This window comes from Stomoxys calcitrans, chromosome 4, assembly GCF_963082655.1.
Source record: "Stomoxys calcitrans chromosome 4, idStoCalc2.1, whole genome shotgun sequence".
NCBI classification, from domain to species: Eukaryota; Metazoa; Arthropoda; class Insecta; order Diptera; family Muscidae; genus Stomoxys; species Stomoxys calcitrans.
This window is the reverse complement of record NC_081555.1, coordinates 23395348-23418236: the sequence shown is the minus strand read 5'-3', so window position 1 is coordinate 23418236 and position 22889 is coordinate 23395348. Positions and strand designations below refer to the sequence as shown.

The following is a 22889-nucleotide window of genomic DNA, read 5'->3' as shown; positions in this document are numbered from 1 at the left end:
TTGGGAATCTATCACCAAGTTTTCTCAAAATGCACTAAGTTGAAGGGCACAGTTGTACTTAACGTATTGAATTTCTGCAAAATGGATGTTGGAAGTCAACAAAACACCATGAGCAAAATTTTAGCCAAATCGGCTAATCATTGCGACTCCAGGGGCTCAAGACGTCAACTCGGGAGATTGCTTTATATGGGAGTTATATCTGGTGTTAGATCGATTTTGACCGTACATGGCACGCTGAACGCCTGTGTTCGAATCCTGGCGGCATCATCAGAAAAACATTTGTGAGGTACTTTGCCATGTAAAACTTCTCTCCAAAGAGGTGTCGCAATGCTGCATGCCGTTCGGACTCGGCTTTAAGAAGGAGCTCAATGACAAGCTTAAACTTGAATGGGACTGCACTCGTTGATATATGAGAAGTTGGCCCCTGTTCCGTAGTGGAATGTTCATGTGCAAAATTAGCAATTTGCATATCAAGAAATACACCGATTCGGGCCAAGCTTATCACGAATTTTGAAAATCTTAGATGAATACTATGTACGAAATTTCAGCCAAATCGGATAACATTTACGGCTTCTAGGGGCTCAGGGTAACAAATCGAAATAGCGATTTTTATGGGGCTATTTGAGGCTATACACTGAATTTGGCCATACTTGGCAAGATCGTTGGAAGTCGTATTAGAACACTGCATGCAAAGTTTTAGTCCAGTCGGTATGATAATGGCAGCTTCAAGGGGCTCAGGAGATAAAGTCGAAGGACCATTTTATATAAAAACAGTATCCAATGTGATCCCTCTTGGTCAAAACATGTATTCGAAATGTTGAAAGAAGTATTCAATTATATGGGATATCATAGGCGGTCATAATAGAACTGGCGTTAGGTTAGGTTGAAAAGAGGGTGCAGATATTAATCCGCCCCATGACTCTATAGACATACTCCTAAGCCAGTAGTCGGCTTGTTGTGTGCTCGAAAAACTAAGAAGCAACCTCGAAAAAGAAAATTTTTAATTTTTAAAATTTTTTGCCTGTTAGGGCGAGATCATTAAATTTTACAATTTCTTGTTTGTTTGTCTTTCGAGACGAGCTCAATGATCGGAGATGCAAATGGATATGGCAAATGGCCTTGAATCCATCACACCTAATTTGGTTGAAAAGTCTTCTAACTAAAGACCAAACGCGTCCATAGTGGTTGGTGTATGTTGCTATCTTTGGATTTCCTTTTCCATTTGCATCTCTGATCATTGAGCTCGTCTCGAAAGAGAAACAAACAAAAAATCTTAAGTTAGGAATTCCGCCCCTAGGTTGGTTAATGTCTGGTATCGCATCCCCACCAAAGTACCGGTGTCTGTTAGCCGCGAAAGTCGGGCAGTGACATAGAAATGCTATAACTTGCCGCACCGATTTTGCATAAGTGAGCTCGTAGTTCTATGTGAACAAAAGCTATACTGACCTCCTTCTTACTTCCTTTCAGTAATAGCCTATTCTTCTTACTATATAAATCTTCCCATAGCATTTTTGCCGTCCTTCCGACTGTTTCGCTGTTCCACAGGGTTGCATGCGCGCGCATTCGTCCCCCACGGCCTTAACTCGGAATGTGCCGAACCGCAAGGCTTTGGATTAACCAAGCTTATCAACGGCAGTTCTCTAGCCTTCATTTCAAAATCGTCCGCCCTTTCATTCCTACTTACTTACAAACGATGCGGATTGTGCCGTTCTCAGAGAAGGCATTAATCTCCTTCATACACTCCAAGACTGTTTGTGACTTTACCGTCCTGTATGTTATTGCCCTTATGGCCATTTTAATGTCCGTAAAAATATTCATACTCGACGTCCTCGCGTTAACACCACACCACCTTACGCATTCCGTGATCGCCCGGATCTCTGCCTGCAGGACTGTATTATGGTCAGGCAGTCTAAAACAGATCTCAGTTCCTGGATTTTCAATGTAAACCCCCAGGCCCACTCTGTCCCCTAGCTTTGATCCATCAGTGTAATATAATTTTCCAGACGGCAATACTAGGGTTGCGTCAGTCCAAGACAGTGCCACTGGCAGCAGTGCCTCGCACTCGACCTCAAGTGTCGTCTGAGGTATCCGATCGGAAACCTCTGCCCTTCCTTCCAGGTTTCCTATCGTCCGCTCGATTACATCGCGATGGTATGAGCTGCTCCCATCCTCAATCCATTCTCCCATTGCCTTAAGTCTCATAGCCGCAGTGCCTGCCTCACATTTAATCTTTATGTCAATAGGTCGGACGTCTAGAATAGTCTTCAGTGCCCTAGTGGGTATGGTGCTCATCGCTTCGTCTATGCCAAGACAACGTGTTCTCTAAACTTGTTGTATGGTCCTGACGTTGCACTTTTTCTCCACATCAGTCCACTAAACTACTGAGGCGTAAGCAAGGAATAATCCAATCACACTTCTATAGAGCCAGTGGACTATCCTCTGATTCAGGTCCCATTTCGATACTAAGGCCCGTCTACATAGTGCCCAACACCAGTGAGCCTTCTCAGTACGCTCCTTACTGTGACACTTCCAATTGAGTTTCCTATCCAAGATCAATCCTAAGTATTTGACCTTGTCAGATATCCAAATCGTCTTACTGAGGAGAAGTGGTGCGTCAAATTGACCCACATTTGTCTTCCTCGTGAACATGCATATTTCTGTCTTCTTTGGGTTAACATTGCGACCCCTGGCTCTACCCCAGTCGTTTGCCAGATGTAAGGCCCTTTTGGCCCATCTGCATAGCTTGTTAGGATCCTTATCCCTAGAAAGTATTATAACATCGTCTGTTTAGCAGACGGGTTCAAACTCCTCCTCAGTCAGCATCTGTAATAGGTTGTTTATGGTGGTTACCCAAAGGAGTGACGAAATGCCCCCTGTGGCTTGCCCTGTGCCATTTTTTTCCTTTATATTTATGGCATGGGACCTGAAAATTATCCACCTGTTCCTTAGCATATGGTTTATCCAGTCTCTAAGGGCCCGGTCCACCCGGTACTGGTCTAAGGATTGAATCAATGTGACGGTCCGCAAATTATTAAACGCCCCCTCGATGTCAATGCAAACCACCAATGTGCACATCGTGGCATCGAAGGATTCTTCTATTTTATGCACAACCTCGTGCAGGGCAGTCTCCACCGACCTTCCCTCGACATAGGCATGCTGTTTGTATTTAAGCAGTCCGTTGGATGTCCTACTCTTTATCATGGTATCCACAATGCGTTCCATGGTTTTGAGTGGAAAGGACGAAAGGCTTATAGGCCTTTAATGTAGCATATCTTGCCTTGCCGGGCTTGGGTATAAACACCACCCTTGCCTCCTGCCAGGCTTTCGGAGTACATGCAAGTCCTTAAGTCCTTAAGTGATAAGATTGGTCCCTGTTACTTATATCGTCATCATGTTCGTAGGGAAATTTGAATTGGCATTTCTGCCCACAATCAGGTTCTCCATCCCTGTAGAAATGGCTTCTATCAGCAATTTAAGGTTTGAAGCCTACTAAAAAAAACTTACATAATGGCTACACACATACTCACACAAGAAAGGAAACTTACTGTTTATGCTCAATTAACTTTCGTTAAATACCCTAATCATAAGTACTTACATATGTCCTTAGTTAAAATGACCCAACCAACCACAAGATCAAAGCCGATAAACATTAAGTTGAACAATGCAAGGATTGTAACAAGTAACATAAAATATTAAACTCAAAGAAAAATTTTAGTAATTTGGTGTAATAGGTTAAAGAATAAGGCATATGAGGGCCCTTAAGTTCTGCAAAACAAAATTCTATGTGCTGTCAGTCATAAGGTTAGGTTAGGCCTCTAATGGGATTGGAGACCAAAATCCCCGCACTGGAAATCCCGGCTAGCTACAATAGGTTAGGTTCTAGCCTCGAATGGGATTGGAAAATCGCAGCACTGGAAATCCAAGCTCGCTATAAACTTAGCTAGCTGGTCGATATTTGTGTCAAATTTTCGGCAAGATGGGGACTATCCCTTTTGAGACTCGCAAATTGGCAGTTATTTGAGAAAAAAAGCAGAAATATTCCATATGTCCCAAGGAATAGTTAGTGGCTAGGATAGGTTAGGTTGAAAATAGTGTGCGGATTTTAATATGCCTTATGCCACTATGGACACACATCTAAGCCAGTAATCGGCTGGTTGTGCTGGTTGTAAAGAGTAACCTCGAAAAAGATAATTTTAAGTTAGGAATTCCACGCTACTTAGAAAATCCTCAATTGTTTTCCATACCACCCCCCTAAGTTGGTTCATGTCTGGTATCGTGTCGCCACCTAAGTATCCGTATCTTTTAGCCGCGAAAGCCTGGCAATGACACAGGAAATACTCCAACGTCTTATCATCTTCCCCACATGCCCTACACATGCTATCACTTCTCCCATCGATTTTGCATAAGTGAGCTCGTAGTCCTATGTGTCCTGTTATGGTTCCAAAAGCTATACTGACTTCCTTTCAGCAATAGCCTCGTCCTCTCACGATCCGGACCACCCCATAAAATTTTCTCCGTTCGAAGGAATAAAGCAAGCCGTATTAAATTTTGCAAATAAACTTCTTATCAGTGTAGGTCGGATGGGATTTTAAATGAGCTACATCGGCCTATATTTTGAGATAGCCGCCATATAAACTGATCTCGGAGTTTGACTTCTTAAACCACTAGAGGGCGCAATTATTATTCGATTTGGCTGAAAACTTGCATGAGGTATTTTGTTATAACATCTACTAAATACGCCAAGTATGGTATAAATCAGTTCAAAACTTGATATAGCTCCCATGTAAACTGATCTCGGATCTTGATTTCTTGAGCCGCTAGAGGGCGCAATTATTATCCGATTTGGCTGAAATTTCTCACGCTGTGTTCTATTTTAACTTCCATCCCAACCTCCAAAACACCCCAAATCGGACATATTTACCGACTATGGCAATATGGGACTTAAATGAAAGGTATTTGCGAATAAAATACGAAACTTTGAGACAAAGTTTCTCGGGGTCCACCCCTTGCCCAAAACATCCCCCAAACAGGACTTATTTACTGACCATGGCAATATGGGGCTTAAATAAAAAGTATTAGAGTGTAGAACACGAATCTGATATCTAGATGTGGGACCAAGTGCCCGCCCATCTCCGCAAACATCCCCAAAGAAGACAAATTTGCGACCAAAGCAAAATGGGGCTCAAATGAAAGGTCTTTGGAACTAAAGCACGAATCTAATATCAATGTTCGGGAAACAGTGTGTATGGGGCCACCCCACACAAATAGGAAGTATTTGCTGACCATTGCAATATGAAGCTCAAATAAGGGGTATTTTAGAGTAGAACAGGAATCTGATATATATTTTCAAAGCCAAGTTACTGAGTGGCCGACCCATCCCCCAAAACACTCCCCAACCGGTCATGTTTGCCGACTATGGAAAAATGCAGCTTAAATGAAGGGTATTTGGGAGTAGACTATGATTCTGACATCAACATTCGGGACCAACTGTCTAGGGGACGTTTCACTACCATAACAACCTCCAAGTAGGACGTATTTGCTCACCAAGACAATTTGGGTCTTCAAGACTATGGAGCTCGATATTTAAAGTTTTCAGGGCCCACACCCCAAACCGGACATATTTGCTGGCTTTTTCAATATGGGGTTTAAGTGAATGGTAATTGAGATTAGAAAACGAATTTGATATCCAATTTTGAGGTCAATGGCAATATGGGGTTCAAATATATAAGAATAGAGCACGTTGCTGATATATTTTCAGAGCTTAGTGATTGGGGGAGCACCCCACCCCCAAACACTCCTAAATCTTGCATATTTACCGACCATATCAATGTGGGGCTTGTATGAAAGGTATTGGGGGACAGAACAAGAATTGATACTTTCACTTTCGGGACCAATTTTCTGGGGGTCTACCCCTTACCCCACAAACAGCAATTTTTACTGACCATCGCAATATGAACCTCAAATAAAGGTTTTTTGGGAGTAGCATACGAATTCGATATCAAAATGTAGGACCATGTATTTAGGGCATCACCCCTTCCCTAAAACACCCCCCATAGGGTAAAAATTTTTCGACCATGCCAATATGTGGCTCTAATGAAAGGTATTTGAGATTAGAAAAACGATTTTGATAACCTATTTTGGGGCCGCCATGTGTTTGGGGGACGCCTCGTCCTGTTAATTCCCCCTCAGTGGCAATATGGGGTTTAAATAAATGGTATTTGAGAAAAAGCACGATGCTGATATTTTTTCAGGGCAAGTGTCTGGGGGACCGTCTCACCCCCAAAAAACCCCTAAATCGGACATCATGAGAATATCAAGCCGAAATAAAGTATTTTAAGAATGGAGTACACCTTGCATCTAAACTTAAATTCGTAGACCAATAAAGATCATATGGGATCCAGATAAAGGCACTTATATTGTTAAACTGTTTGTCAAGCGAGATACTATTTTCGTAGCATGGTATTTCTCTAAAAGCTGTTTAATTGTCGAAAATAAATATTCCAAGGAAGATATTGTTCTATATAAAGTAAAAGAAGGCGCAGCGGAGTGGGCCCCGTCCAGCTAGTTTGGTATATAGACTAAAATTATACCCCTCAACTAAATTTATCCTTCAACTAAACTTTTCTTAGGGTGGAGGATTCCCAAGATTCAGCCTGGCCGAACTCAGCACGCTTTTCCTTGTTACAATTGTGCCTAACTATTCAGCAACACCTATTGGCTTTGTTTAACAACTGCCTACGCATTTACTCAAATTTCATAAATCAGTTTTAAAACTTTTTAATTTACCCAAAGTTTCGAGACAATGAATTTCTCTTCGAGGCTTGTTTCATTGGTGCTCTACACTTATTTTTATCCTTGAACCTTTAATAGGAAAACAATTACTGTTTGCCTCTTCTATATATGGCTTGTCCTTGAATACAGTCATAAGGCCACAAACATTTGTCTGTGTTTGACTTACGCCACAAAGACCTTGACTTAGAAAATAGGAATTTAATGGATGAAGAGAAAAAGGATTCGAAATAGCAGTTACTTTACCCACAAAGTCATCACAATGCAACGAGCATTTGACCTTTAGTTTCTCATTTTACTAATGCAGCTTACAAAAGTGAGAATAGAAAAGTTAATATGGAGGTATAAAAAAGCAAAACAGAATGAAGTAAACACAAAATATATTTCACATATGTATATGAACTAAATATTTTGTTTGTGTAATCCAGACATGTGGACAATTAAACCATTGTCCATTGCATGTCCTTGGTGACATAGAAAAATAAGTTAATTATTATTATTTCAACAGAAACATAGACCTTATGTATTGTTAAGGTTTGTCGGTCAAATATTCCAGGTAAAAAGATGGCATTGGAAAAAAAAAATCCATATTGAAAAATCGATTTTTTGGGAGATAAGCTGACAAAATTTTCCAAGTAAATACTAAGGAATTCGAAGAGATAGCAAATAACCATTAAGGAAAGGCAAAAGTCGGGTGGTGCCGGCTTTGTAATACCCTACACCTACCCTATAGGTACAAAGTGGGAGCTATTTTCAAGTCTGAACCAATTTGATGGACCTCGTCGGCTGTTTTCAAATCGGTTGTTAAACAATCCCTGTCATATTTCGAGCAAATATATTCAAACTGTAATAACTACGGTTCACAAATGACAACATTATTGCAAATTACCCAAAGTTTGACGAACATATATATGGGAGCTATATATTATTCTAAACCGATTTCGAACAAGCTTCTCAAATGATGTGGTAGTCGTCGAGAAACGTGTTGTGCAAAACTTTGGGAATATTGGCCAAAAAATGCGATTGCAATGGTCCTAGAAGTGAATATCGGGCGATATACATATACGACAGCTATATCCAAACAAGAACCGATTTCTATGAAATTCATCTATAATGTCGAGAGTCAAGAGAAAATCCTTCCTGCCAAATTTCGAGAGAATCGGTAAAAAAAATTACCATTTTATTGCATTATTACTGCAAATCGGAGGAACATATATATGGGAGCTATATCCAAATCTGAACCGATTTCAATGAAATTAACTTGTAACGTCGGGAGTCGTAAGGAAATCCTTCCTACCAAATATCGAGAAAATCGGTTAACAAATGACAATTTTATTGCAGTATTACTGCAAATCGGACGAACATATATATAGGAGCTATGTCTAAATCTGAACCGATTTCGAGCAAACTTAATAGACGTTGTTGATGTTGTCGAGGAAAGCGTTGTACAAAATTTTGGAAAGATTGGTCAATAAATGCGCTTGCAGTGGCTCTAGGAGTGAAAATCGGGCGATATATATGTATGACAGCTATATCTAAATCTGAACCGATTTTTATTGAAATTCACCAGTAATGTCGAGAGCCAAGAGAAAATCTTTCCTAACAAATTCCAAGAGAATCGGTTAACAAATGACCATTTTATTGCATTATTACTGCAAATCGGACGAACATATATATGAGAGCTATATCCGAATCTGAACCGATTTTTTTGAAATTCGCCTATAATATTGGGAGTTATAAGAAAATCCTTCCTGCAAAATTTCAAGAGATTCGGTTGACAAATGACGATTTTATTGCAGTATTACAGCAAATCGGAAGAACATATATATGGGAGCTAATTCCAAATCTGAACCGATTTTTTCCAATTTCAATAGGCTTTGGCTCTAGGCCGAAAAACATGCTTATACTAAATTTGAAGGCGATCGAATGAAAATTGCGTCCTATAGTTTGTACCCAAATTAATATGGACAGACGGACAGACAGACAGACGGACAGACAGACGGACGGACAGACAGACGGACAGACAGACGGACAGACAGACGGACAGACAGACGGACAGACGGACAGACAGACAGACGGACAGACAGACGGACGGACAGACAGACGGACAGACAGACAGACGGATAGACAGACAGACAGACAGACAGACAGACAGACAGACAGACAGACAGACGGACAGACAGACGGACAGACAGACGGACAGACAGACGGACAGACAGACAGACGGACAGACAGACGGACAGACAGACAGACAGACGGACAGACAGACAGACGGACAGACAGACAGACAGACAGACAGACAGACAGACGGACAGACGGACGGACAGACGGACAGACAGACAGACGGACAGACAGACAGACAGACAGACGGACGGACAGACAGACAGACAGACAGACAGACAGACAGACAGACAGACGGACAGACAGACGGACAGACAGACGGACAGACAGACAGACAGACAGACAGACGGGCTAAATCAGAAAGTGATTCTGAGTCGATCGGTATACTTATCAATGGGTCTATCTCCCTTCCTATTTCACTAAGTTATAATACCCTGTACCACAGTACTGGTGTAGGGCATAAAATTGTCCCACTTTCGGCCTCGCCATATCTTGGAATCTAATCACCATTGATTCCGCTAAAAGTTTACGATAGTTAACCTTGACCATCGCTACGTAAGCTTTAGAATAGCACGGCCAGCGCCAAATCCGATAAGCTTCCGGAATAAGTTGAAAACCAACTGAACAAAATTCGAAAGACTTCTCAGAAGAAGGTTTGGGCAAGATAATTTAGATTGTCCAAGCTTAGAGGATATTGACGACAATGTCAACAGGATTACGACTACACTTTAGAAAGTGAGAAATTAAGTTGAAATTTTGCAACGGTTCGTATTTCTTCTATACGCAGGTAAAAGACGCATTTGTTATCCTATTTCGCTTCGATTCAGAATAGTGAGATTTATTAGGCCCGTCGATATCCGAACCAAATATGGTCCAGATCGAAACATACTAGGATATGAATAGTATATAGACCGATCTGCCGATTTTGGGTCTCAGGCGCATTTATTATCTGTTTTCGATGAAATATGGAACGGCGAGGTATATCAGGATTCCAAAAATCTGTCCCGAATATGGTCCAGATGGGGCTTTAATTACATATAGCTGCCATATAGACCGATCTTCAGCTTAAGGGTCTACCAGGCACTTTCGAAAAGTACATGTCCTCTTCGGGAAAGGAAATCAGCCCAAGAAAAACTCTGACCGGGGAGATTCGCAATATTGGGAAAGAGGAAGGAAGGAAGAGGCAGACTTTTTAACAGAGCACGTCGTAAAAAAGCGGAAGTTAAATGGAATGTATATTACACACGCCTCAAGGAATACAATAGGATTACCAGATCGAAAAAACGTGACTCCTGGAAGCATTTCTGCGAACATGTCGATAGCGTTAATGACGCCGCCAAGTTAAAAAGATTTCTCTCAAAAACCCATGTTCACACTGAAACTTTTTGATGAAATCACATTTTCCACCGGATACGACGGGACTCATGGGGACACCGGAATCTTAGAATTAAAACCATTTAAGTCACCCGGACCTGATGGAATATTTCCGGCGTTACTACAGAATAAGGGAGACTATCTGACGCCCCACCTGGCGAATTTTTTCGCAGTGTGCCTGGGACTTGCATATACTCCGAAATCCTGGCAGGAGGCAAGGGCGGTATTTATGCCCAAGCCCGGCAAGGCAAGTTGTGCGATACCAAAGGCTTACAGCCTTTAAGCCTTACGTCCTTTCTACTCAAAACCATGGTTTTGTGGACACCATGATAAAGAGTAGGATATCCAAAGATTCCGAAATGGGGCCTGAATCCGAGTATAGTCCACTGGCTCTACAGGAGCATCATAAGACCAATACTTACTTACGCCTCAATGGTTTGGTGGACTGCTATGGAGAAAAAGTCCAATGTTAGGACCATAAAACAAGTTCACCCACGCCCACAAGGGCACTGGAGACTTTTCTAGATATCCGACCCACTGACATACAGATTAAGTGTGAGGCAGGCACTGCGTCTATAAGACTTAAGGCGGTGGGAGAGTTGGATGAGGATGGGAGCAGCTCATACGACAATAGGAAATCTGGAAACAAGAGAAGAGGTTTCCGATCGGATACCTAAGACGACGACACTTAAGGTGGAGTGTGAGACACTGCTGCTAGAGGCACATTCTTGGACTGACCCTAGCATTACCATTTGGAAGATCATGTTATGTGGATGAATCAAAGCTAGGGGACAGAGTGGGCCTGGGGGTCAACATTGAGAACCCTGGGACTGAGATCTGTTTTAGACTGCCTGACCATAATACGGTCCTGCAGGCGTGCGACCACGGAATCCGTGTGGTGCTTATGCGAGGACTTCGAGTGTGAACATCTTTACGGACAGTAAAATTATCATAAGGGCAATAACAACCGGGAAGGTAAAGTCACGAAAAGTCTTGCAGTGTAAGAAGGTGATTAACGCATTCTGCATTTATGTTGTCATTTGTCAACCGTAGTTATAACAGTTTGAACATATTTGCTCGAAATTTGATACGGATTGTTTAATAAGCCATCTGAAAACATCCGCCGAGGTCCATCAAAATTAGTTCAGGATTAGTGTAGGCTTAGGGTATTATATAGTCAGCACTGCCCAACTTTTGCCCTTCCTTTCTGGTTTGACACTGACAAATAGATCCACCCTAATGATTATTGAAGGCCACCGTGGCGCAGAGGTAAGCATGTACATGGCCAGATCATCAGAATACTTTTCTGCAGTGGATTTGCATTCCTAATGCTGGCGACATTTCTTAAGTACTATGCCATGTAAAAACTTCTTTCCAAAGAGGTGTCGCCCTGCAAGACAATCTTTGTTATATCTCCCATATAAACCCATCTTTTTATTGGCAAAATTGATTCAAAGAACTTCTCAAATGTGATCTAAGGTGGAGAAATTTCAAACGCTCTTCTTAGATTTCAAATTCTTAGAATTATTTCTCAAAGCTCAGTATGTCTGCCTGTAGTCTCCTCATATATCATTTCCTTTTCCTGGAAGCCATGTCCTATGCTAATAGTCTTCTTCTCAAAAAACACACAAAAATTCCTCACTTTACCATACGATATTAAATTTGCTACAGGACTTTAAATAAAGCACTGCCATTAAATTTAATTTTGCTTTCCTCCATCTGCTATAAATAGGCTTAAATTATAGCTTTATTAAGTAAATATTTCCCCCATTTCTAGGGGAGTGCTGGTTTGGCTGCGGTGGTGGTGTAGAGAAATGTTGGAATTAAATGGCTCGCCTGACGTCACTAAAAAAAGGTCCTTGTTAGGTGGATATTTAAATTTAATCTCTTTGCAACATATTTTTCTTTACAGCCATATTGGTTTTAAGTAAACCTACTCTGCTCACAAAAAAAGAAATTGAAATCTACCCAAAAGGCAAGGACAAGTTATTAAGGATCTTGTGGTCGTCCCAAAAAATCATAGAAATGCTCTGACAAAGTTAAAAGATAATTCAAACACTCTTCAAATTAATCACATTATAATGAATTAACTTGAAAAAAGGCATAGAAGGAAGTGAAAAAGGGTATACTTAAAGAAAAACTTCCTTAAAAGTAAAGAAAATTAGAAAAAGTTGATTTAAAATGTGAAAGGAACCCCCTTAAAAGAGGTTTACTGCGAGAAGTGTTTGACCTTCTGGGAAAAAAATGAAAAAACCCGAATTTTCCATGACGAAAAATAAAAGCTAACCATAAGCCATATAAACTTCAAACATAACATTTCCAGGGAAGCAAGCTACGAGAAACAAATAAAACTCCCCAAAAAAAGTAGACGCAAGACCTTTTCTTATTGCCCAAACATTTTCAAACATCAATCATCGGCTGAGCCTGGCAACCTTGAACAAATAAGCGCTTTATTTTTGTTCAGTCACCCTTAAATAACCGCGTCTACGCTGTGTGTGTGTGTGTGTGTTAGTGTAAGTCTGTGTGGGTAACTCATCAACATGACCGAAAATAAGGATAAACTCAATGACAAGGAAAAGGACAAAAAAGATGTCGTCGAATTGACAAAGGACCCTGAAAAGGATAAAGATCAACAAGCGCCACCAGCGGCCACAAAGGAGCAAACGCATCCAGCGGCCCACTCTAATCAATTGCATCCGAATCATGGAGCCCAGCAGCAGCAGCAACAACCTTCAGCAGACAGGTAAGTGTTTGCTTTGTACAAACAATTTTCCTTTTATGAGTTTTTCCTTTCCCCAACTTTTTGTTTTCTTTTTCCTTTTTACTTCGTATGTGTAAAAATAAAGCATAAAGATAAGAAATTTGTACAAAGATGGTTATACAAAATGAATGCGAATGAAAACCCAGGCATAGTGTTTGGAAATCTATCACAATCGAAGGATATTTAAAATGACATATTGGCAATGTTATCTTTGTGACAAGTAAAGCATATGTTGTGGTTCAAGGGGTGTAAAGGGGGATTGTCAAATGTTCGAAGCATACTTTTAGGTGGTAGTGTAACGAAGCTATAGCGTAAAAATGTGCAAGAATAGATAGTATGGGCTGTACCATTAGGGCATAGCAATCAGGAAGTTTATGGAGGAGATTTAGGTCTTCCCTAAGGTCGATAGGATCTGCATTGCTTGGCTGTAGGCCATAGGAAACTAAGGGTGAAAAAGAGAATAGACAACTTGGTTTTGAGGGCCAAAGGGCTGCCATTGCTAAACTTGTCGGAGTTAACAGAGTGGAACATTGATCCAGTGGGAAGGTTTAAGGGCCAGAGAGCTGCCATCGGTAAACTTGTCGGCGTTAACAGAGGTAATGGCTTGGGCTACGGCATGAAGCATAGTAGAACATTGATTCAGTGGGAAGGAAAGAGGAGATCTGAATTGTAACAAAACGAGGCTTACACTTAGTGGTATTAGGAAGGTGGCCACCGTAGCGCAGAGGTTAGCATGTCCGCCTATGACGCTGAACGCCAGGGTTCGAAGCCTGGCGAGACCATCAGAAAGAATTTCCAGCGCTAGTTTTCCCCTTCTAATGCTGGCAACATTTGTGAGGTACTATGCCATGCAAAACTTCTCTCCAAAGAGGTGTCGCACTGTGGCACGCCATTCGGACTCGGCTATAAAAAGGAAGTCCCATATTATTGAGCTTTAACTTAAATCGGACTGCACTCATTGATATATGAGAAGTTTGCCCCTGTTCCTTAGTGGAATGTTCATGGGCAAAATATGCAAAAAATTTTCATTTGCAGTAGGAAGGAGATCAGTATGCCTTTCTACATAATTACGACACATGGGACAATGGGTCAATCTATGATTCTAGGATGCGGAAAGTGATAGAGTGTGTATAGGAAATGTGGGGAAGATGGCAAGATTTTAAAGCATTTACTGAGTCATTGTCCGACTCTTGCGGCTAACTGGTACCGAAACTTAGGTATATATACGATATCGGACTCAAACTGACTTATGGACATTGAATGGAAAGCAACAAGGTTTCTAGGTTAACACGGATTTATTTAATTTTTTATTATTTATTTAATTTAGTTTTTTTTAGGCTACTTTTTATACCCACCACCATAAGATGGGGGTATACTTATCTAGTCATTCCCTTTGTAACACCTCAAAATTATATTATATCATGTATTTTTGACCGTCTCGACATTCTGAGTCGAATTTGCCAAGTCTGTCCGTCCTTCTATCGAAATCACGATAGCAGTCGAATGTGTAAAACTAGCCGCTTGAAATTTTTCACAGATACTGATGTAGGTTGTTGGGGATTGCAAATGGGCCATATCGGTTCAGATTTGGATATAGCTCCCATATAAACTAATCTCCCGATTTGACTTCTTGAGCTCCTGGAAGCCGCAATTTCTTTCTTGATTTTGTATGTAGTGTTTTGTTGCAACTTTCAACATCTGTGTTTAGTACGGTCAACATCTGTCGAGAATCTGATATAGCTCCCATTTAAACCAATCTCCCGATATGACATCTTGGGCCCCTGGAAACCTTAATTTACATCCGATTTGGGTGAAATTTTGCACATAGTGTTCCATTATGACTCTTAATAACTGTGCCAAGTACGGTCCGAATCGGTCTATAACCTGATATAGCTCCCATATAAGCCGATCTCCCGCTTTGACTTCTTGAGACCCTAGAAGCCTCAGTTTTCATCCGATTTGGCTGAAAATTTGCACATGGTGTTCTGTTACGACGTCCAACAATTGTGCCAAGTACGGTCCAAATCGATTTACCGATTTGACTTCTTGAGCCCCTGGAAGACTCAATTTTCATCCGATTTATCTGAAATTTGGCATGCGGTGTTCTGTTATGACTCCCAACAACTGTGCCAAGTACGGTCCAAATCGATCAAGATCATGATATAGCTCCTATATAGACAGATCTCCCGATTTGACTTCTTGAGCCTTTACAAGCCGCGATTTTTATCCGATTTGGCTGAAATTTTATGTTATGACTCTCAACAACTGTGCCAAGTACGGACCATATCGGTCTATAACCTGATATAGCTCCCATATTTTAAGCGTTTTTTTTTTTGTTTGATTTCGCTGATATCTGGCACAGTGAGTTATGTGTGGACTCTCGACTCTCGTACCGAGTATAGTTCTATATCGGACTAAATCTTGATATAGCTCCCAAACCGATCTCCAGATATAAGGTATTAGGTCAATAACAGCCGTATTTATCCATCCATAGTGGTGGTTTCCAAAGATTCGACCCGGCCGAACTTAGCACGCTTTGACTTGTTTATACCTAAAGAGCACCAGAAACCGATTATTAAATTGTGTGTGGCCATTGTGAAATGGACCGGATAAAAATACGCAACCTCTCGATGAACTAAACTAACATAATACAAATTTTAAAATAATTTTCACTAACTAATTTCCAAACACTGTGCCTTCGTGTAAATGCACAACCATTTATATATATCTTGTAAATAATAAAATGCTCCAGGTGGTACACTTGATTGTAATAATGTAAATAATATAAATAATACTATTGTAAACAATATTACATTCGTTTATGGATAGTCTGATGACGTGGCAAAGAGCAATGTTTATTTACTGAAAAAACTCTAGACGAGGAAAGAAGAAATAGCTTAATACTATAATTGTGTGCAATAAAATGCTAAGTATAGAGGTTAAGCACTCCTTGAAATGACGTTTACCAATTAAATAAAACAAAAAGAAATAAAATGTAGAGTATAATAAACTAATATAAAAAAATAAATAAAATGAAATAAAATAAAATAAAATAAAATAAAATAAAATAAAATAAAATAAAATAAAATAAAATAAAATAAAATAAAATAAAATAAAATAAAATAAAATAAAATAAAATAAAATAAAGTGAAATAAAATAAAATAAAATAAAATAAAATTAAAGTAAAATAAAATAAAATAAAATAAAATAAAATAAAATAAAATAAAATAAAATAAAATAAAATAAAATAAAATAAAATAAAATAAAATAAAATAAAATAAAATAAAATAAAATAAAATAAAATAAAATAAAATAAAACAAAATAAAATAAAATAATATAAAATAAAATAAAATAAAATAAAATAAAATAAAATAAAATAAAATAAATCTGCCATCAGGCTCACTTAGACAGAAGGAACAGAAGAAGGAAGATGCCTTCTAGTTGAACCGTTGAACCATCCAGAGCCCAATAAATTTGGAATGTTCATATCCGCTAAATCAGACATGTTCTCAAAGAAATGAGAACCTAAAGTGAAACACCTTCTAACTGATAGTGCGAGACACACACACTCAGAATGTGTTCTATAGTCTCTTCTTCTGCGCTGTCCTCACAGCTTTTGCAAAAGTCATTGCTGGCAACCTTCAGTCTGTCAGCATGTTTTCCGATTAGACAGTGACCTGTCATGACGGACACAATGACGTATGTTCTAGCCAATGACATCAAAGCGGAAGACCTCTTCAAATCTAGATTAGGCCACATAGTTTTGGAATGCTCACAGCCCCCTTTTTGTGACCATCTATCATTCGTTGTCCTTCGGGCCTGGTCCTGAAAACTTAGCATACATGTCTCTGAAGGCATACCCACAGAATCCAGTATCCCTGGAATGTGTAGGGTAGTTCCTAGTCTCGCAACTCTTCCGCTTTACAATTCCCTGGGATATTTCTGTGGCCCGGCACCCAGAACAGGTGAATTTGGAACTGCTCAGGCATCTCGTTGAAAGATCTGCGACAGTCGAGGGCGGTTTTTGTGTTGGCTGGCTGTCTGAGAAGACATTTATGCCAATCGTCGTAATGACATTATATCATAGCCATCTCTTCCTTAATTGCAAAGATCTATGCTTGATACACACTGCAGTGGTCCGATAACCTTTTCGATATGACCATTTCTAGATCATAAGATTACACCCCAAAGCCCACCTGGTCGTGGAGTTTTGGAGTCATCCGTATAGAAGTCTATGTAACTTCTGTTACCAGGGATATCATAAATAGTTCCAATCGGTTCTATCTGGAATAGTGGTACAGTACTTTTTTATGAAAAAGCGGCTCAGGTGGGGTATAATCCACACCGCCAGAACATCGGATATTGTATCAAGGGTAACATAGTGTTTGTAGCCGCCACATGACCAATGAGAAGCCCCCTTAACCTCACGGCAGTCGCTGCAATGTCCAGAGGCATAAAATGTAGCATTAAGTTCAGTGCATCAGATGGTGGCTTCCTCAGTGCGGCTGTGATGCACAAACACGCCATCCTTTGGATCCGGTTATGTATTGAGCAGTAGGTGGACTTTTGAATCGCCGTCCAACAGACCACAGCACCATATAACATTATAGGTCTGACAACTGCGGTATACACCCAATGCATAACACGCTGTCTGAACACCCAACTTTTGCCAATGGCTCTCTCGCAGGTGTATAGGGCAAGAGTGGCCTTTCTTGCCCTTTCCAAAATGTTGGATTTTAAGTTCAATTTCCTGTCCTGCAAAACACTGATGTATTTTGAGCTTTCTGTAAATGCAACATTCTCTCCACCCCAGGCGACAAGTTCAACTGTAGGTAACTTGTGTCTCCTGCTCAAAAGAACTATTTCTGTCTTGCACGGGTTTATACCCAGGGCACTTTCGGTAGCCCACTTTGCTGTTGCACTTAGAGCATCCTGAGTATATCTCTTAGAGTGCTGGGAAACTTACCCCTAACCGCAATTACCACGTCATTAGCATTCGCCACTTTTACGTCTTTTTCTTTCAGAGACAATAATATATTGTTAATGGCTATATTCCAAAGTAGAGGAGACAGTAAACTTCCTTGAGGAGTTCCTCTGCTAACCCATCTTTTTAGATCCACAGATCCCAAGCCTGCCATAATGCATCTTTTAGTAAGTAAGTTATTAATAAACTTTCTTACGGTAAAGTTGATGCCTAGAAACACCAACTCTTTCATGCACGATGTCGATTTTACGTTATTGAAAGCACCTTCAATGTCAAGAAATGCTACCGTTGTATATGTAGCCGACTAGATCTTTGCCCTAAGATATGTTTCTATCAACCTGTCAAGAGTCTTCAATATAAAGGATGACAGACTAATAGGACGAAAATCTTTCGCCTTCGTAAGGTAGGGTTTTCCTGCCTTCGGAATGAAAATAACCTTCGTGTGCCTCCATCTCACAGGTATATACCACATTCTGATACAAGCAGGGTATCTCCCTTTGCCAGGGAACCAGTCTTTCAGACACAGCCTGTAATTCAACCGGTGATGCATCATCAGGCCCAGGCGTCTTAAAGAAGTCGAAACTTCTTATCGCCCAAAGGACTTTCGCCTCATATACAATTTCCCTAATAGCCCCCGACGAATGCATACCAGTGACAACCTCTTTATGATACAAATAACACGTTAACCACGCTCGACAACCCTATCTATTAGCTGTACTCTTCCCAATACATATGTTTTTCGTGTAATGACAGATTCTTTGTCTGCAACAATTACACCACTTTCATGGTATGCACATGATTCTGTACATCTGTTGGAAGTTGTATTGATGGCTTCGAACGCTAGAAAACGGAAACGCTCTCGCAGTTGCTCCGTGTGCCCAGGTTCGAATCCCGGCCCGACTCTGCCCAATTTCTCCACTTAAAATTTTTTTTTTGCCTATTAGGGTGAAGATCGTTAAATTTCACAATTTTTGTTTGTTTCTCTTTCGATACGAGCTGAATGATTTTTTCATTCCATTTGCAAAGAAAAATCTCCGATCTTTCAGCTCGTCTCGAAGACTGCATATGCAGACGATTGTCCGATCATGGCATCAGGCCCTACAAATTGTTGACATCTGCGATAGGTAAAACATCTACCTCAATGAATTTGGCGTTTTTTTTTCTCTTTTACACATTCTCACATGCTGCAGCAAATTTGCGGAAAGGTCAAAAGTGCAAACAAGATCCTCATGTCACGCTAGCACCACTTGGAGTGCTGAGAAAACAACCTAATACGTACAGAGCAATTGGCCGGCCTGTGGTAATTTGGGCAGCGCCATTGTGGTCTCATCAGCTGTGTGACAGGAATTCGAATAATTTTCAGGGCTGTCAGACCGCCTGTGACGTCGGTTTCAAATCCCGGCGAGAACATCAACAAAACATTCCCATACTAATGCTGGCTCTATTTATTTGTAAGGTATCCTACCATGTTAAAACTTCTCTACCATGTGCTGTCGTTATGCGGCACGCTGTTCCGACTCGGCATAAAAAGTAGGCCCCTTATCATTGAGCTTAGACTTTAATCGGTTTGCATTCATTGATATGAAAGAAGAATTCTGTGTTCATTAATTGAATGTTCATGCGAAATTTAGTAGTTAGTCAAAATGACGCTCTTCGAACTGCGACGGGATGTCTCCTCAGTGCTCACATAGACCACTTCCTTCGAAGATATAACTACATGCTGACTATGCAATAACTTCTGAGCTGTTATCGCAGGGACCAACCAAATCATCTTCTTCCGTCGGCCAACCATAGTAGTTCTGGCTCAATTACGATTCGGCAGCTGCAGCCGTCTCAACTCCTACAGACAAAGGATTGATGCCAAAGTGCAGGAAGTTTGTCCCGATTGTGAATTGGGATCACACGACATACGTAACCTATTTAACATCCCAGCCAGACCTACTCGACTCAAACCCTGATCCCCCTGGATGCACCCCACTTTAGTCGCAGTGTTCCTGAATTTGGATATCCAACAGAACCAACTAGACGATAGATAGAACACAACTCACTGCTACAACAACAATTTTTATAAGGTCTTTAGCCATTTAAAACTTCTTTACATTAATGGTGCCGCTTAGCGGCATAATAAGCAGGGCTGGCTCTATGACCTTTTTCTTCTACCAACCATTAAATGAAAGAAACATTTTCATTATACATAGCCCAAAAATATAAATTTCCATTAAAGTATGGCACGTGCTTCGGAATGCCTCTTTGTTTGGATTAGTCTCCATAGAATTGCCTTTTTAGCAAAGTTAGTTGAACTATCTCAAGTTACTTCGATTCAAAATAAACAAAGTAATTGAATAAGGCTCTGCATGCTCACATATACTTAGCCACTTATGTATATATTTTACTTATTTATAACAAGACTGACAAGTATTGCATATACACATATACATATACACAAATATATATAAATTTCTATTAAACTACACCATCTGTTGAAATTATGACGTTTGTGTCACTAAGGCAACCTTGAGCAGCTCCTTAATGTTTGTATAAATATTAGACGAGGTCTCAATTTTCCTTAGAAATTCTATAAATAAATTGATACCATACGATACTGTCAAAATAGATTAAAAAGCTTATGGAGAAAATGAACTTTCAGTAAAAATGAATCACACGTCTTGGTAGGAGATGGGCAAAGGATGCACAATGGGTTGTTTATGGGCAACGATGCCATGTATGTTCTTCGCCCGATTTTTATACCCATCACCGAAGGGTGGGGGTATATTCATTTTGTCATTCCATTTGCAACACATCGAAATATCCATTTCTGACCCTATAAAGTATATATATTCTTGATCAGCGTAAAAATCTAAGACGATCTAGCCATGTCCGTCCGTCTGTCTGTTGAAAAAACTCTACCATCTTTAAAAATAGAGATATTGAGCTGCTCAGATTCTTTTTTTGTCCATTAGCAGGTTAAGTTCGAAGATGGGCTATATATCGATAGAGCCCCCATATAGACCGATCCGCCGATTAAGGGTCTTAGGCCCATAAAAGCCACATTTATTATCCGATTTTGCTAAAATTTGGACAGTGAGTCGTGTTAGGTCTTTCAACATCCTTCTTCAATTTGGCCCAGATCAGTCCAGATTTGGATTTAGCTGCCATGTAGACTGATCCGCCGAATTAGGATCTTAGGCCCATAAAAGCCACATTTATTATTCGATTATTTATTATTCGATATTTGACATCCTTCTTCAATTTGGCCTAGATCGGTCCAGATTTCGATATAGTTGCCATATAGACCGATATCTCTATTTAAAGTTTTGGGCCCATAAAAGACGCACTAATTGTCCGATGTCGCCGAAATTTGGGACAGTGAGTAAGGTTAAGCCCCTTGACATCCTCCTTCAATTTGGCCCAGATCGGCCCAGATTTGCATATAGCTGCCACATAGACTGATCCGCCGATTTAGGGTCTTAGGCCCATAAAAGCCACATTTATTATCCGATTTTGCTGAAATATAGGACAGTGAGTAAGGGTAAGCTCCTCGACATTTTCCTTCAATTTGGCCCAGATCAGTCCAGATTTGGATATAGCTGCCATATAGACCGATCTCTCGATTTGAGGTTTTGGGCCCATTAAAGGCGAATTTATTGTCCGATGTCGCTGAAATTTGGGACATTGAGTCATGTTAGGCTCTTTTACATCTTTCTTCAATTTGGCTCAGATCGGTCCAGATTTGGATATAGCTGCCACATAGACTTATCCGCCGATTAAGGCTCTTTAGCCCATAAAAGCCACATTTATTACCTGATTTTGCTGAAATTTGGGACAGTGAGTCGTGTTTGGCCCTTTGAGATCTTCCTTCAATTTGGCCCAGATTGCTTCAGATTTCGATATAGCTGCCCTATAGACTGATCTGCCGATTTATGGTCTTAGGTCCGTAAAAGCCACATTTATTATCCGATTTCTCTGAAATTTGGGACAGTGGGTCGTGTTAGGCCCTTCGATATCTTTCTTCAATTTGGCTCAGATCGGTCCAGATTTGGATATAGCTGCCATTTAGAACGGTTTTTCGATTTGAGGTTTTGGACCTATTAAAGGCGCGTTTATTGTCCGACTTCGCTGAAATTTGGGACAGTGAGTCGTGTTAGGCCCTTCGACATTTTTCTTCAACTTGGCTCAGATCGTTCCAGATTTGGATTTAGCTGCCCTATAGACCGATCTTTCGATTTGATGTTTTGGGGTTAGCTGCTATTGTGCATAAGGTATGCATTTTTCACCGGATTTTGACTATAGGTGATTTACATATATACCCGAGGTGGTGGGTATCCAAAGTTCAGCCCGGCTGAACTTAACGATTTTTACTTGTTACTTTTAGGGTCACTGCATGTGCATTTATTCACCAATAATGCCAAAATTGTGCACAACTGCTTCCTTGCCTAACACAATATCTAAGAAGTTTGGTCAAAATCGGTACTGATTTGCATGTTGCTCCCATATATATGTTTGTCAGATTTTGGGTAATTTGCAATAATATGGTCATTTGTCAACCGTATTTATTACAGTTTGAACATATTTGCTCGAAATTTGATACGGATTCTGAAAACATCCGCCAATGTCCATTAAAATTGGTTTAGAATTAGATATAGCTCCCACTATATACCTATAGTGTAGGTGTAGGGTATAAAAAAGTCAGCACCGCCCGGCTTTTAAATTTCCTTAATAATTTTTTGACTTTCTCAAGATCGAAACAAAAATTATTTTCCTTTTGTCTCCCGTTCATCCCAATGTGCTCTGCTTAGCACACGTGTCCCTAATGAAGTTACGACAGTGCTATAATCATAGCAAGTACAAAGGCTGTGAT

General features: G+C 40.2%; 1 protein-coding gene across 1 annotated transcript in view; it reads left to right on the top strand.

The window, feature by feature from the left end:
• Window positions 1–22889, top strand: part of LOC106083869 (uncharacterized) — a 95875-nt gene that overhangs the window by 10852 nt on the left and 62134 nt on the right. Inside the window, exon 2 of the mRNA XM_059367784.1 lies at window positions 12197–13027. Coding sequence (XP_059223767.1) covers window positions 12825–13027 — 203 coding nt within the window. The 5' untranslated portion in view covers window positions 12197–12824. The remainder of the gene's footprint in view (window positions 1–12196; window positions 13028–22889) is intronic.